The sequence below is a fragment of the Triturus cristatus genome, chromosome 7, assembly GCF_964204655.1.
Source record: "Triturus cristatus chromosome 7, aTriCri1.1, whole genome shotgun sequence".
Lineage (NCBI taxonomy): Eukaryota > Metazoa > Chordata > Amphibia > Caudata > Salamandridae > Triturus > Triturus cristatus.
In genome coordinates this window covers 782,173,421-782,188,546 of record NC_140590.1, presented here as the reverse complement: position 1 = coordinate 782,188,546, position 15,126 = coordinate 782,173,421, and the positions used below count along the sequence as shown (strand labels likewise).

Genomic DNA, 15,126 nt, shown 5'->3' with positions numbered 1-15,126 from the left:
TCTTGTCGTTTTGGTGTATGTACATGATTCTTTTCCAGGGGTTACTTGTTTAACAGTATACTGTATGTACTCCTGAATTGTATGTGTAAATACTGTTGACTTTTATCTACGTATATATATCCAAAAAAAAGTTTTAAGGAAAAAACAGAAAGAAATTAATTACTTTTGAATATATAAAGAAGCTAAATAAACAATGATGTTAAAATCAATTTTGTTAATCTTGTTGATATGATCTAATTGCTTGTCGAGCTCATGTTGAACTTAGTCTTGTTGTGACAAAAGAGATATAGGTCTTGAGGGAGCCCTTTATTGCACACTTACCTTTGGTAACATATTATCTGGTAGAGACAGGATCTAGCGGCAGATACCTTAATGATCTTCCTCGCTCTGCGAACTGAGTCTTCTTTGGTCTCAATGATTTAGTTATGAAAATTCACCTACTGAATTAAGAATTCAGTGATTATTTGATACAAAGGCGTCCTTTATTTTAGCACACTGTTTCAATAGGCAGTTTCTATATGTGGCTCCACGTTTTGGGTGTGGAAAATAGTCACAGAAGAAGCTGATGTCAGCGAGGGGGTTATATGGACTCCGTCAACCTCACATCACATGGATGACATTAATACAGAAAAATAGCTGGATCCAATCTCGCACCTGGGGGAGGATTCTAAAGTAAGGAATCTGTGGCTAGATTCTGTCTCTATCAGATAATGCTTTACTGAAGTTTAGTTACTTGGTCTTCATTGCACGCACGCTTATTTGTCTCTGCTCCGAGAATTCTTGATAGTAGAGTTGTCAAATCGGTGTTTCGAGTCCTCACCTTTCAAAATCACTTTATTAAGTGACTGTTGGCCCCATGTAGTAAGCATGATTTGCAAATAGAGATGAGTACGCCAGCAAATTAATTAGTCAAGCCAGAGCTGAGCTAAGGGTCTGGTTTGGTTCTAAGAGTCAGTGCACCAGACAAGCCATGAAAACATTTGGCATGTAGATCGTGCAACAAGCATAATGTAAAAATATTATACTGTCTCTTCAAAATTGAAAAAATCTTATTTCTTTAACATAAGAAAGCATTTAATAGAATATCCGATTATATCACTGCATAGACAGACATTTCTTAAAATTGATAGTTTTTTAACATGAATTTAGAAACATTAATGGCTCGCTTACTAACAACAATGTCATTAATGAACTAAGAAGCAAGTCAGTCGTGTAAACCCTAAATGTGGCCTGGATCCTTATTTTAGATGGAGCAACATTCTAGTCTATCAAACATAAGAGGTGCTTGTACAGCACGCATTCCTGTATTTAAAAGTGCTCTCATATAGGATAATAAAAAAAAACAAGACTGTGAAATAAAATGTTTGCTTAGGATAACACAATTTGGACAAGCAGAGAAGTCGGTATTGATTCTAGGTTATCTTGTTTCACATTTGGAAATTCAGCCACCAGATGTATATATTTGTTTCTCCTGTTTTACATCAACGGGTACTGTTCAGCCTTTTATTCTTAGCACACCACCAGAACAAGCATTGAAAATGCAATAGGTCTCACCTTTGATTAAGTTAAAGCCATTTGCTTTGCTAATGGCATTATTTAGCAAAGCAAATGGCTTTAACTTAATGAAAGGCGAGACCTTTTACATTTTTAATGCTTGTTTAAAGATTGCATTACTGCCCTCGAGTGAGTTAAATGATGTCTGCATTACAATTTTTGGTTAGTATAATAATAGATTTAATAACACAGGAGTACTATATATATGGTTAAATGGTCTTTTTCAGACAGCAAGAGTTAAGACAGGTTGGATTTTTTCCAAATTTCTCCTTCATGGTCAGAGCTCGTTTTACGAGGACGTAGAGTAAATGATGCCATTTTGTAATTTGAGCACTATCCCGCCCACTAATATGAGTACTGCAGTGACCACATAACGAAACAAACACAACAAAATAAATAACTTAAGTGTTTTAGTCAAAAACAGTTTTCACTGACAAATGCTATACGGTTGTGACTACTAAATCACAAAATAGTTCCACAGTACCAGCAAAAAGTGTAAGACTGACTACACCATAGTGTTCGCCTTTGAAAACATTAATCCTTTAAGATAAGTATTTATATATAATGAAGCCCACATTGAAATTTTTAAAAAGTTGGACCTCGAAAAGTGTAGTTGCGTATCGAAGTCGGTAATTTATGGAAAGTAACAGTCCGAAATAAGCTCCATTAAGAAAAGATGATGTGGATGACACTGAAGCGTGAAACAACAGCTAAGTAAGGAAACTGTAAAAGTAATTAGAATTATTTCAGAGTGCCGGCTGGGAAAAGGCAGCCACTGTGGGGTTGTTAAGCTCAAAGGCACCATGCACAGAGTTCACATTTGCCGGCTCCAAGCCCCCCGAGCATCTGATTCTCTCTCTGAATTTAGACATGTCACTTGATCTTTGAGTAGGCCGACAGTATGTTGGGTAAGTATGTTATTACAAGCAACCACCCTGATATCCTCATTAGTTCTAGCTTGCCCGAGAGGCCACAACTGCAGAGCATATTGCCTGGAACTGAACAGGAAAGGCACAATGGCCATTATGGCAAGGGTGTGCTTTGGGGCACTACAACAGAAAGGAAACCTCTTATCTACAGTTTGCTGCAGTGCCTCTTGAACGAAGCCAGGTTGGATGCGAGAACTTTTTCCATTGATGTTCGCCCAGCAACATCCCGGTGACCGTGTGTGCCCTGAAATAAACAGGAAGCACTCTGCACAATGACAATCCAGAAGCTTTGCAAGACAATATGCTTCACGGAGGAACATTTATGAGAGATACCAGCTCTACTTCGAAAGCAACTCAGTTTAAGGAGAGAATAGACTGCGCTCCAGCTTCAAATCAGATCTGACATAGCTCGGGTTTGATCCCAGCCTCTTTGTACTGCTCCATAAATATCTTTAACCCCACCAACCAAAATATGGATTCCTATGGGAGTTCTAGTTACTGTGACTGCACCAACTATCTAGTAAACACGGAAATAGGACTTCTGAACTACTCTTCGTATTAGACTATAGGCGAAGTGGCCATCTTGGATGGGGACACAGTGCTCAAAGACACGAGCAATAGAAACCCACCCGTCTTGTAGAATTGCCTTTGTATATGCTGCATTTGAGTCTGTCGCCAATGTAGTTTTGCCATTTATTTCTTAAAACGTGTAATGTTCGTATTATCCATCATCTACCACTACCCCGTTTAAAGATGTTCACCGATGAGTAGCACATCCTTAGTGGGGAAGTATAGCACAGCTAAGCGGGGGCAATACCGGTAACCTGCTTAGAACAAGCTGTCGGCGTCGTGCGAAAAATATAGTGTGTCCCAGCTAATGAAGGAGACTGTAACGCCGCAAGTGAGAGATCCAATCCCGGTGGGCGGGGCCAAAAGTAGACAGGGCGGTAACAAGGAGGGACTAGTAAGCCTTCTTTTCAATCGTGATCCAGCGTTTACCATGGATGATGACACCAGCAAATGAAAAAGATGGGCGGGGCTTCAAGTCCGCCTCTGTAAGCTTCGAAATCCGTATTGATTCCAAGAAGCCCTCGCATGGCGAGTGCAGCGCATGCGCGCTGCTAACGCCGGGCGAGACCTAAAAACCAGCACAGATATAACAGACCAGACTCAGGGCCCCCAGACCCAACAACCAAGCCAAAAGTGCATTTGTGACACCCTAAACATCCTTTCCCAAAGCTATGCCCCTGTCTGCAGACATCTGTGAAAAGAAGCTTTAATACCACTGGATGGCCGTAAATTGACTATACTCGGCAATTGGCTGTTGGCAATTTTATTTTTTAACTCCTTACTAAGACTGGCAATGAACTAATGCTTCTGCAGAAGGAGGTGTCAAGCAACAAAGGAGAGTGGCCAAAAATTGCTGCCTTTCACAAGTAGCAGGTCTAGCCCCAGTGAGTGTGTTGTTGGTTTGCAATGCTAGCGCCTCTTCATGTTAATTTGGGATGTGCTGCAAGTGAGGCAGATCACAGGCAAAACTCAATTTTTGTGCTTTTCTAGGTGTGCATTTGTTCACTTCTGCCAGCTAGCATGAGGGCCAATTTCAAAGCAAATTAGCATTTCCTTTGTGAATTGCGCCAAAGGAGTCTCTTAGAGTATCATAATACCTGGGAGCCTGCAATCTCTGTATAAAAGCCTGTTTCTAATTTCATTATTAAAGGCGGTTGTGACGTCTCTAGACACCTGTAATAATGAAATGATGTAGCTGCTTCACTGCAATACGTATGGGAACATGTTTATTGTTTTCTCATTATGTTTCCACATATCCTGAGGTATAGCATTTTTAATCTGACTCACAGTAAACTAGTTTAAATATATATTTTCAAAAATTACTAACTGATTTTAGGTGTGTTTAATTTTGCACTACAGATTCTGCCTGCTTTTATCCTTCTGGTCTGCAGTGAACATGAAGGAGCAAGATACCTAGAATGTAAGCAGCTTGATGGAAGGGTGATGGTGTGATAATGTTTTGTAATGAACAAAATACCCACTGCCATACGGAAAAGGATCTTTCAAGTCACCTGCAGTTCCATGACCTTTCAAAGAAACTGGGCCCTTGGTCTTGTTCGTCTGTATGGTCATGGAACTCCTCGACGACTTGCAATATCTTTATAATGTATGCCAGGTGTGAAACTTTGGCCTATACATAAACCCTGCTCCCACTCAATGTGCCATCGCTCAAGAAGAAATTAACTGTCTCTGTAAGGCCATTATATGGGCCTTCCTTAGGTGAGGCTCTGTCAATTAAGCAGCACCTGTAGCTGTGGTCAGAAACATGTCACCGTACAAGCATCAGTTGTTTTTCCCTGCACAGTTGGGGATGGGATTCCTTCCCACAATATTACTATTAAGAGCAGTGCTGGCTTCTCGCTGCCTCCCCAATCGCTGCTTTCCTTTCAGGGGTTTGACGGTGATAGTGGCAATGTCTTCATCCCCTGGGCTGTTTTAATACTGCATCTATTGCCCTGACCAGAAGGTGTCACTGTAAGAGAAGTAGTTGCCTTTCATTGCAAAGTAGTTGTTGCTGTACCAGCAGTAAGAGAAGCAGGCTGTAGCCATCATTAGTGCAGCAGGTGCAGTGCCACCATGGCCCAGACGCTTGAGGGACACATTATAGCCAAGTTAAGGCCTCTATTATCACCCAACCAGGGGCATTGGGACCATTTTTGTGCTTGCATTAGCGCACTTGACATCTTTCCTATGCCACTTTTAGAAGGGCGGTAATGGGCTCTTCCTTCTGGAACAACACCCCCCCTCTCTGACAGCAGGTATCACTGTAAAATAAGTACCATGCTCTCCCTCCCCAAGAGCTGATTGTTGATCAGCCTCCCATACCTGACCAGCAGATGTTACTCTGAGCAATACTTTGATTTTCCCGGGCCAGGCCTGGACTGGCTGTACCAAGCGCCGGGCGTTTTCCCAGTGGGCTGGAAGGGTGGGGGTGGTTTCACTGCTGTGGGAGCCAGTTTTATTATAGGGGTGGGCAGGCCATTTTTCCTGCCTGCAGCACTTCCACAATTTGAAAATAAACAATGAAAAACAATGGTTTTGAAGCGTGCTTCAAAACCATTTGATTTTGCATTTAGGTGATTCCGTTCTCCTGCACTGTCGCCACAAACAGTGCTGACCTTCAGTGTTTTTGGGTAGTGGGTGTGAGGGGTCTGCTGTTGCTTTGCTCAGAAAGACGAGTACATACAGGATGGAACCTCTTCAAGGTTCAAGACAGTGTATTTCTTTATAATCTGATGTGTGCAATGCATTTCAGTTTGGTGTATTAGGTTGCATTGCATTGGATGGCAATTGTTTAGTAATAAGCTTCGAAACACTCATGCCCCCACCATCATTGTAATGGTGACAATGCTATTGGTGAACCAGAAGGAGAGCTGTCTTTTGTCCCTGTGTGTGGCGTGGAGTGTTGCTGTGGGTGGAGTAGCATTATGGTCTTTTGCTTTTGTGCAGGGCACACCCTAGGCTGTTGTGTTACAGGGTGCTCTTGTGTGATGATGAGGAAAGGGATGCACTGTGGAAGGGTAACTGCCTACGATCACGCACTGTGGTTGGATGGAGGCTAGAATTGAGGCGTGTTTTCTGTGCAATTCAACCACTGCATGGTTGTCTTGTTCTCTCTCCCGTTTTAGATCAGGGCCTGATGCTTTTTGGTTTTTTGAGGCTTTGAACCAGTGCACTGGGCTAAATACATCCAGGCTATACATATTTTTTAAAGCTTGATGACACTAGTGTTTGGGGAGGGTGAATTTTTTATGTTGACGCTAAAATCAAAACCAGAGCACCCACCTTTGGTCAGTGCTTTGAGACCATTTGCTCCATGTGGCTAAAAGTCTTTATTCATGGCTGGAGCCTAAACGCGGACCAAGATGGACACACTCTATTGGGGCTCTGCACTCAGACCCACGGGGATCAAGGAATACGCTTCATTGCCTGTTCGTGTCGGGTACCCACCATGAATTGCATTCACTGACTGCCCATATATGATCGGTACGGGTATGTGGGTCAACGGTGAGGCAGAGAGGAGTTTGTCAGCTGCCCAGACAGAGAGCAGAAGATGGATGACATGCTTAGAGATGACTGGTCCTGATGGCCTCTGTGCTGAAAAAAAGATCACCACCATATGATGTTGGCCTGCAAAACTGATAAGAGGGGGTGTCATGAGGAGGCCTTTTACCTCCTGAAGATACGGTGGTTCTTACCTCTCGCCACACAGCATGCTTCTGTTACAAGATTCAAAGCCTTAAGAGGCCCACGGTCCAGAAAGATGGCAAAAGGTACCCTCTTCGACACTGATTGGGGCACAGTGCTGTAAGCCCCTACTGACCGCAGAAATAATTTGTGAGGCCATCAGAGAAATGAGGAGCAGAGTTCACTGCATGGGGGAGGTGACGTTGGCCCAGAGACAGAAGACCTACAATGACTGGCTGGCAGGAAAAAACTAAGCTCATGGTGACCTACCGCAACCCAAGGGGAACTATTAATGGCGTCCTTGAGAAAGAGGTTGCGACCATTACTTGAGCTCACTCTGCACCATCCTAGGTTTTCACAGAGAAGAGACCCAATCCCCCCAACTTGAAGCTCCTCCTTGGTGGGAAAGTTAGAGCACCGTAGTCCCAGAGAGCTGTCCCGGCTGCAAAGGAGGGGAGAGAATAATTGGCACAAGTCCACAGCGGGAGTCTTTCCTTTAGCATGAGCACTTAATGGCAGTCTTGGCTCACCAAGCTTCATCACATGCAACATTAAGGTTCCTATCTGACAAAGAATAAGTGGGCTCTAAGGCATGGGTCTATTGGAACCTGGGAAACGACATACAGCCTCTACATTAATCACCCAAGCATCATGCCCAGAAGATAGTCACAGGCTTCTTTGATGTAACCCCATCTTCACGAGGGTAGACTACTACAGACTAGACTGCCCAGGCGATATGGTTATCAACTGTGGCCCTAACAAAAGCAGATCTGATGGCTAGCTTACAGGCCATTAAGACGGAGCTGCAAGAAGATCTTAAGGTGGACATATATAGGGAACTGGCAACTCTTCACTCTGATTTAGGGGAGAAGATAGCAGAGCTCAGAATCCAAGTAGACTTCGCAGGCACTGGGCTAGTGGAAGCGGAAACACAACTAGTAGCCCTACCGGCTCAAAGTTCTACTTTGATTGTCAAACATAAAACTCCACATGCGGAAAATTATGGAATGGCAAGAAAGATTAAAGACTTGGAAAAAGTCTTTATTCACTGGCATACATTCTTGAATTAATTCATCCATTCACCCCTTACCATGCAACTATTCATTCATTGAGCCATGCAGCGCTGTCTCTAATCTCATCCATCCTTTCAATGATTGGACAAAGTTGTATATTGAAAAATGTGTTGAAAACACACCATATTTACATTTATTCCCCCCACTTTCCTTAAGACTATGTTATTTGTATACGTATTCCCAGCCACTCGCATCCATCTCCGACCCACTCTATCGGAAGAACAAATTCTGGTCTTAAGAAGTTAATATACATCTTTAGGGCATGGTATCCATTACCCACTTGCCCACACCTTATTCTTATGTTTGGTTGGCAGGTCTATTTTCCATTTTCAAGGTGGTCAGCAGTACCTTTAAACACGTACTGAGCATCCCTGCTCCAGGTCCACACGTGGACGAAAGCATCAATGTCTGTTTCAGGGAGTCCCCGCCAGCCGATCCTAATGGGGAGAGGGTCTCCGAAGCGTGTCCGGTTGCTCCTGTTCTCGTACATCCAGTACCAGCTCTTCTTGAAGAAATAGGTGTTGAAGAGATAGAGAACTTCTCCCTGAGAACTTGTTTCTCTTCGCACCCAGTCAAACACGGTGTTGAAGGTCCCTTCACAGGAGCCTATAAAAGGAGAAAATTGTCAGAGACTCACTGAACTCTACAACCACTCAATGGATCTTGGGAGTCACTGCACTGTCTCAATCAAGGATCGTCTACTCCTTCTGGACCACTGGGGTCCTTGTCTGCCTGTCCTAGTTGGCATTATCTTAACAGGCAACTTTTCACTTCGAAATGTAACACTTTAAATGTGACAGTTCTTAGAATCAAAATTCAAAAGCCTTCTCTATTTATTCAATAAAGCAATAAAAAAAATCTAAGAAAAGAGCGATAGGAAAAAAGACCACTTTTTATAGCTGAAGGACTGACGGCAAGTGGGAAAGCCAATGCAGGAAAGTAAGGGAGAGAGAAAGGGGGGTGAAGGGGGTTTACCCCTTAAGGAATTGCAAGAGAAAATATATAAAACAAAAAGTAAAACAAGAAAAATAGTAAAACAAATGGAAAACAAAAAAATCCAATATGCCTCGCTTTTCTGAAATCTATTTTTCTTTGGGAGGTGAGTGGAGTGGAATTAAATGGAGTTGTATTAAGTGGTATGGAAAGTTTCCTGAGTTCCCATTAAATTGCCCCGTATCACTTCAAAACCTCCTGCTATATATAATCCAATATGTTACCATTTATCAACCTTCTATCAATGTATACATCTGATCCCTTTGATCCTATGCACGAACTTGTCAGTATGTGCAATGCTTCTGTGTTTACAAATAAATATGTTTTAGACCAGAAAGGGCTAGTGGATGAGGGAGCAACATATATTTTACCAGTTAGGGATCAAATAGATGGAGCCAAGTGGAGGTAGGTGGTGGTCTCGAACCGAAAATAAAATGAAAATTGTAACTTGCTGGATGAATCACTTGGTATACTATGGCAGTATTTTACTACCTAAAAGGGAGGGGGAGGACCACTTTCCATGACTGAACTAGGCTGATATAGAGCGCTTCATCTAAAGTGTGGGATAGCTCAGAGAGTTAAGGTTTCGCTGCTCGAGTTCTAGCACGGCTGAATCGCGTTACATTTTTCCAAAAACGTAGACAACAAAAAGTGTGGCCTCTGGTTATATTAACATCTGAGGTTGCGTACATAAAGCAAAAATAACTGGTGCACTGCAAGTATACATCGACCGGCACATAAAAAAACACAGGCATTATGGAGTGGCGGGCTTCTGAAGAAAATGTGGGACCCAGCACCTATTATTTTACAAATTAAGCACTGTACAGCTCTATACTCATACCTTCTTCTAGAAAACTGGTGGTGGGCTCCTGGTTTTTAGATGACTGCTTTGACTTCAGTCCGTTTTTCCTGTACTTTTGGTACATGTACATCACCCTTGCAATCTGACGTTTTAAGGAAACACTGACAACAGACTAGATATTTTGGATTGTCTGCGGTGTGTGTGAGAAACCTTGGTCCGTTATTGGTGTGTTTCTGTTTTTTTTTCTAATCTTTGTCTTAAAATAAGCTTTCTTTATTCACTGGATCTTGGTGTGAGATCAGCACAGATTTTGATTATGCTGCCAGATCTACTCAATTCAATTCAATTCAAAGATAGCTTTATTCGATTTAAAAAAAAAAAAAAATCATAAAAGCACATTGGAATTAATACAAGAAATAAAACACAATGATAAAAATCCAAAAGCATGACAGTTTAAATGAATCGTATTAAGGATATCGAGTTCGAGACAGAATTGAAATTAAGCCATAGAAGATCTATATCTAATTGTAAATGTTAAGAACTTTGATACTGCGTTTATACACGTTTCATCTTGCAGTAAAAGCAGTTTAAGAAAAGCAGGTCTACATTGTCTCATGCCCCATGTCTTTAGCAAAGGTTTCAAATGTCTCTTTCTCCCCCATGCATAAAATTTACAAAATAAAACACAATGGATAGGGGATTGTGTTGAAAGATCATCACGTGGGCATTTAGTTAAGCTGTTCGACCAGTCGTTTGCGTTTGGAAAGGTTATCAGCCTAAAATAGCTACCAGTTCTCAACCGAGCTAATAACATTCTGTTATAACTAGATAGTTCGGGGGATAAATACGGCTGCAAACCAGGGCCCTGTAAAATTGAAAAATGTTGGATGACAGAAGCCTTCTTTCCCTCCGCAAACCATCGTTGATTCTCCAGCTTTCCTTGAGATTGTAGATAGCGTGGAGGGAGTGTAAAAATATCCTGGTTGACCTATATTTATCATAAAATCCTTTACAAAGGAAAGCCACTGGATATTTTTAGCTCCCTCATATTTGATGCAGTCTGCTATAATTGCTCTGTTAAAGGCAGTTGCCCTGGAGGTCCATATCTTATGCCATAACAGTACTGGACTAATTTTAATTAAATCTACTATATAGACCAAATGCAATTCCTTATGACAAACATATGTAGCGGTGGATTTAGGGACAGCGAGGAGATAGCGCAGGAAAGAATTTTCTTTTACCTGGATTTCCTTACAGTCTGTAACCCCCCAAATACCAGCCCCATAGATGGCAGTTGATACACATTTAGCTTTGTAAATATCCATCAAGATGCGGACTGTTCTACCCCCCAATTTGTTGGCAAAATGTATTACTGCACCTATTGCACGCGCAAATGCAAGGCTCCTTGTGCCAACTGCTGTGTTCCAAGTACCTCTTTTATTAAAAACAATGCCAAGGTATGAAAAGGTGCTTGTTAATTCTATCTTGGTCTGTTCTAAAAAGGTATTACAGGATATCGTATTTTTTGTTGAGCAGCACATGGTAAATGTTTTCCCAATATTTATTTTTAAACCTCTGCATCTCATATATTCTGAGAAACTTGTTAACGCCTTTTGGAGGCCTACTTGGGTTCTTGCCATTATAACGGCGTCGTCTGCGTACAATAAAATCGGCACCGCCGTACCAGCAATTTTGGGATAGTCTACATCTAAATTCATTAAAAAGTCTGCCACGCCGTTAATATACAGATTAAAAAGAAAAGGTGCCAGAATGCAGCCCTGTCGCACTCCTTTCAGTATAGGGAATTTGTTTGTACATTCGCCTTTCTTGCCAAAGCGCACCTTTGCCCCTGTCCCTCTATACAATTCTTTAATAAAATTAAGAATGTTTGAGTCAATACCAAGACTTTTTAGGGTATCCCACAAGATTTCATGACTCAAACAATCGAAGGCTGAGCTAAGATCTACAAATGTCAAGAACAAATTACCCTTTTTTGCCACTACATATTTACCGGTTAATATAGCCAAGTTAAGACCTTGTTCAACGGTGCCCAATCCTGACTTAAATCCATACTGGAATTTAGAAAGAACATCTCCGTCCTTAGCCCATTTTTGCAGTCTGTTTAAAATAATTCTTCCTGCCACTTTCATCAGGGAGTCAAGTAATGAAATGGGCCTGTAGCATTTAGGGTCACTTCGGTCTCCCTTTTTAAAAATGGGCACCACTATCGCTTCCTGCCACGTGGAGGGGAATCCTTTAGTGTTATAACTATTTAACACATTTGTAAGGAGCGGGGCCCATAGGGGAATGTTATCCTTGTAGATGTCTATGGGGATTCCATCGGGTCCTGGAGCTTTATTATTGGAGCTTTCTGCTAGTGCCAATTGTGTCTCTGCGATGGAAAAATAAATCCCCAGGGGAAACGAGACAGGGGGGACAGGCTCACTAACAGTCGTCTGAATATGGCAAATACTTTCTAAGTTAACCAGTTCATCTTTCTTGTATAACTGGGTAAAGTAATTTACCCATACAGACTCCTCTATAGCAATATCTATCAAATCAGTTTTCTTTTCAACAAAGAATGGAGCATTTACTGCTTTCCAGAAGGCGGTATTATCTGTCATGTTGCACGCCTTTACTAAGGCGTCCCACGCTGCCTCTTTTAACTCTGTTTTCTGTTTAAGTAATGTAGTTTTATAAACTGTTCTAGCATGTCTAATTTCCTGTCATTTTTTTTTATTTATTTTTTTAGAGTCTGCTTTAAGAAAGTGTGTGCTTTGCTACAATCCGTATTGAACCAGCCCTCCACCTTCTGTCTCTCGCCAGCCCGAGCTGTTCCTGTTAAATTATTGCCGATTTGTGCTTTAATGCTCTGAAAAGCTGCAATGACCGCAATTGGGTCAGGGGATTCCTCGAGACACAGCATGAAGTTGCTATACTGGCCCGTTATTAGAGTCTGAAGAAAATTTGTAGGGTCTACCTTGCACCATTTTATTACGTAGCCATTTGTTCTCGCCAATGATACCCCTCAGAGGGCATGGGGTGACCCTACCCAGCCCAGGGGTGTTCATTCCTGGTATAGGTTGCCATAGTCACAGAGATCCCAGTCCACCAGCTCATCACCGTGGAACCACAGGCTGATCTCCTTCTGGGCCACCTCCACCGAGTCGCTGGCATGAATCACATTCCTGCTGATGTGAACACTGTAGTCCCCGCAGATCGTGCCTGGCTTTGCCTCAGCAGAGTTGGTCTCCCCCACCATAGACCTGGAAGAGCTTACTACATTGTAGCCTTCCCACACCATGGCGATGACGGGGCCGGAACTCATGTAGCGGATCAAGGCAGGGTAGAAAGGTTTCCTCTTCAAGTCATGGTAGTGAGCTGCTAAAATGCCCTCAGGAGCCTTCAGGAGTTTCATGCCCACCAGCTTGAAGCCGCGCTTCTCGAAGCGACAGATGATGTCACCAACCAGCCGCCTCTGCACCCCATCTGGTTTCACCGCAATCAGCGTCCTCTCCTGGATCCCTGGGAGAACGCTGCTGTAGCTTCTGCTCCAGTGTATCCTCCAGGCGGCGGCAGGCAGCCCCTGTTCCCACCCGGGCCGGTTGAAGCTCACCCGGAGGCTCCGGAGCAGCCCGCGCGGGTGGAAGAGAGCCATGGTCCGCCCCGCTTCCTTTCTGCCCCGGTAACCCTCCGCTGACCTCTCCGGAGGGAGGAAAGCAGCCCTCTCCCACCTTCACGCTGCCCGACTCCCGCCAGAGTTGGCGCAGTCCCCTCCCTCCTTGGGTCCAGCCAACCCCTATCCGCCAGATCTACTCTGTCTTAGCATGTGATCTCCTCCAATGTGACCTCTGAACATTGCCACTTTCTATCGGCAATTTTCTTGAGTTTCCTCCAAGGTACTCCTGCTCTTCCAGCTCCTACGGGACGATTTGTGTATATGTATTTGTCCTGCTTGGTTGTTCTGCTGACTTCAGTTGGAGCCCCCGAGGCTTGCATGGTCTTTCCCTCGATCGTGTATTGTGTTTCTGCGGGTGAGAGAGCGGACTCTCTGCTGTCTCTTGGGATTGAAGTAAAGGTGGACCGGTGCTGCACAAGACCAGTCAGCTTTTCTAAGGCAGTGATTGTCCTGGCAAGTGTTCTGGTTAATCATGAACGGAATTTCTGTCCACACTACTGGAGTTCTGCTCTGCTCCTTGCACGTCCGTTTCAAAAGTGCATTATACCACTCACGCTACAAATGTATTAATCTCATGCGCTACTGTCGGAAGGCAATGGCTCGTCGTTGAGCAGGTATTTTGCATTGGGTACTTGTGTTTGTGTCTTGGCGATGGAATGGTTCTGCTTCTCCATATTAGCCTTCATTATTTTCTTTTCTCCACTGTGCAGTTGAGCTTCCTGGTGGCATCCTGGCTTCAGTTTCTTAGAACTTCATGGTGGCACTTTGGCTCTGGTATATATGAGCTTCTTTTTTTTTTTTTTTTTTTTGAAACCGTTTATTGCAGTTCGTAAAAGTTACAGGTATGGGCCTACAACCATCCGGCCGGCCGCTAGAATGACAAAAACATATTGCACACATACAGTAAAAGTCTCTAGGCAGTGCAGAGCAGTGAAACAGGAGTAATCAATGGTGCAGGCCACACAGCTCCAAGCCCACAGTACGGTTCCCTTTTCTTGAAACAAAACAACACCAAAAAACTACACCCGCAGGGCAACCCGCGATCCAAAATAACAGCACGTGCTCCATAAGTGGGGGATCCAAACCAGCAGCAGAACTCTGGAGAGGGGAATGGGAATAGATCAGGGACTGGGGGACCGCGCGCCCGCGGCTGAGGGAGGGGGGCCATCTAGGGAGACGGAGCAGGCGAGGCAGCCGGTAGCAGTGGTGGCTCACAAATACCCCCGCGGTAGGCGTTCCAGGGGCCCCAGAGTTTCACCCACGCCCCAGGCTTACCTCTCGCCACATATACCACCTTTTCACGAAACATACACCAATCCATATGCTCTTTCCAGGCCGACACCGCAGGGGGCCTCTGGGATCCCCACAATTGAGCAATGTCGCGCTTGGCTATCATGTATCCCAGAGTCACCCACCGCGTCTGCGGGGCCGAATAGTCATTCGGTTCCCATACATTCAGCAAGCATCTCCTCGCTTCAGGCAGCAGCGCAACACGCGTCACCACACGCAGGACCTCATGCACACCACGCCAGAATCGCTCCACCTTCGGGCACTCCCACAGTATATGCATGAAAGTCGCCAACGCACCACAGCCACGCTTACACATTCCGTCACCAGCAAAACCCATACGCAGAAGCCTTGGCCCCGTCACGTAAACCCGGTGAAGGATCTTGAGCTGGACGAAACGAAGGCGAGCCGGGATGGCCACCTCTTTCGGAGAGGCCACCGCGGAAATCCAATCCTCATCGTCCAGCTCCAGCCCGTCGGCAACCCAAGCCTCGCGGAGACTAGTAAGCAGGCACGATCTATCGTTGATCAGTTTTTTGTATATGAGGGAGA

General features: G+C 43.9%; 1 protein-coding gene and 1 pseudogene across 1 annotated transcript in view; both read right to left on the bottom strand.

The window, feature by feature from the left end:
• Window positions 1–15,126, bottom strand: part of LOC146810553 (matrix metalloproteinase-21-like) — a 118,724-nt gene that overhangs the window by 11,758 nt on the left and 91,840 nt on the right. Inside the window, exon 6 of the mRNA XM_085617586.1 lies at window positions 8,162–8,419. Within this exon, the coding sequence (XP_085473712.1) occupies window positions 8,162–8,419 (258 nt within the window). The remainder of the gene's footprint in view (window positions 1–8,161; window positions 8,420–15,126) is intronic.
• LOC146810554 (nucleoside diphosphate kinase B pseudogene) lies at window positions 12,644–13,281 on the bottom strand (annotated as a pseudogene).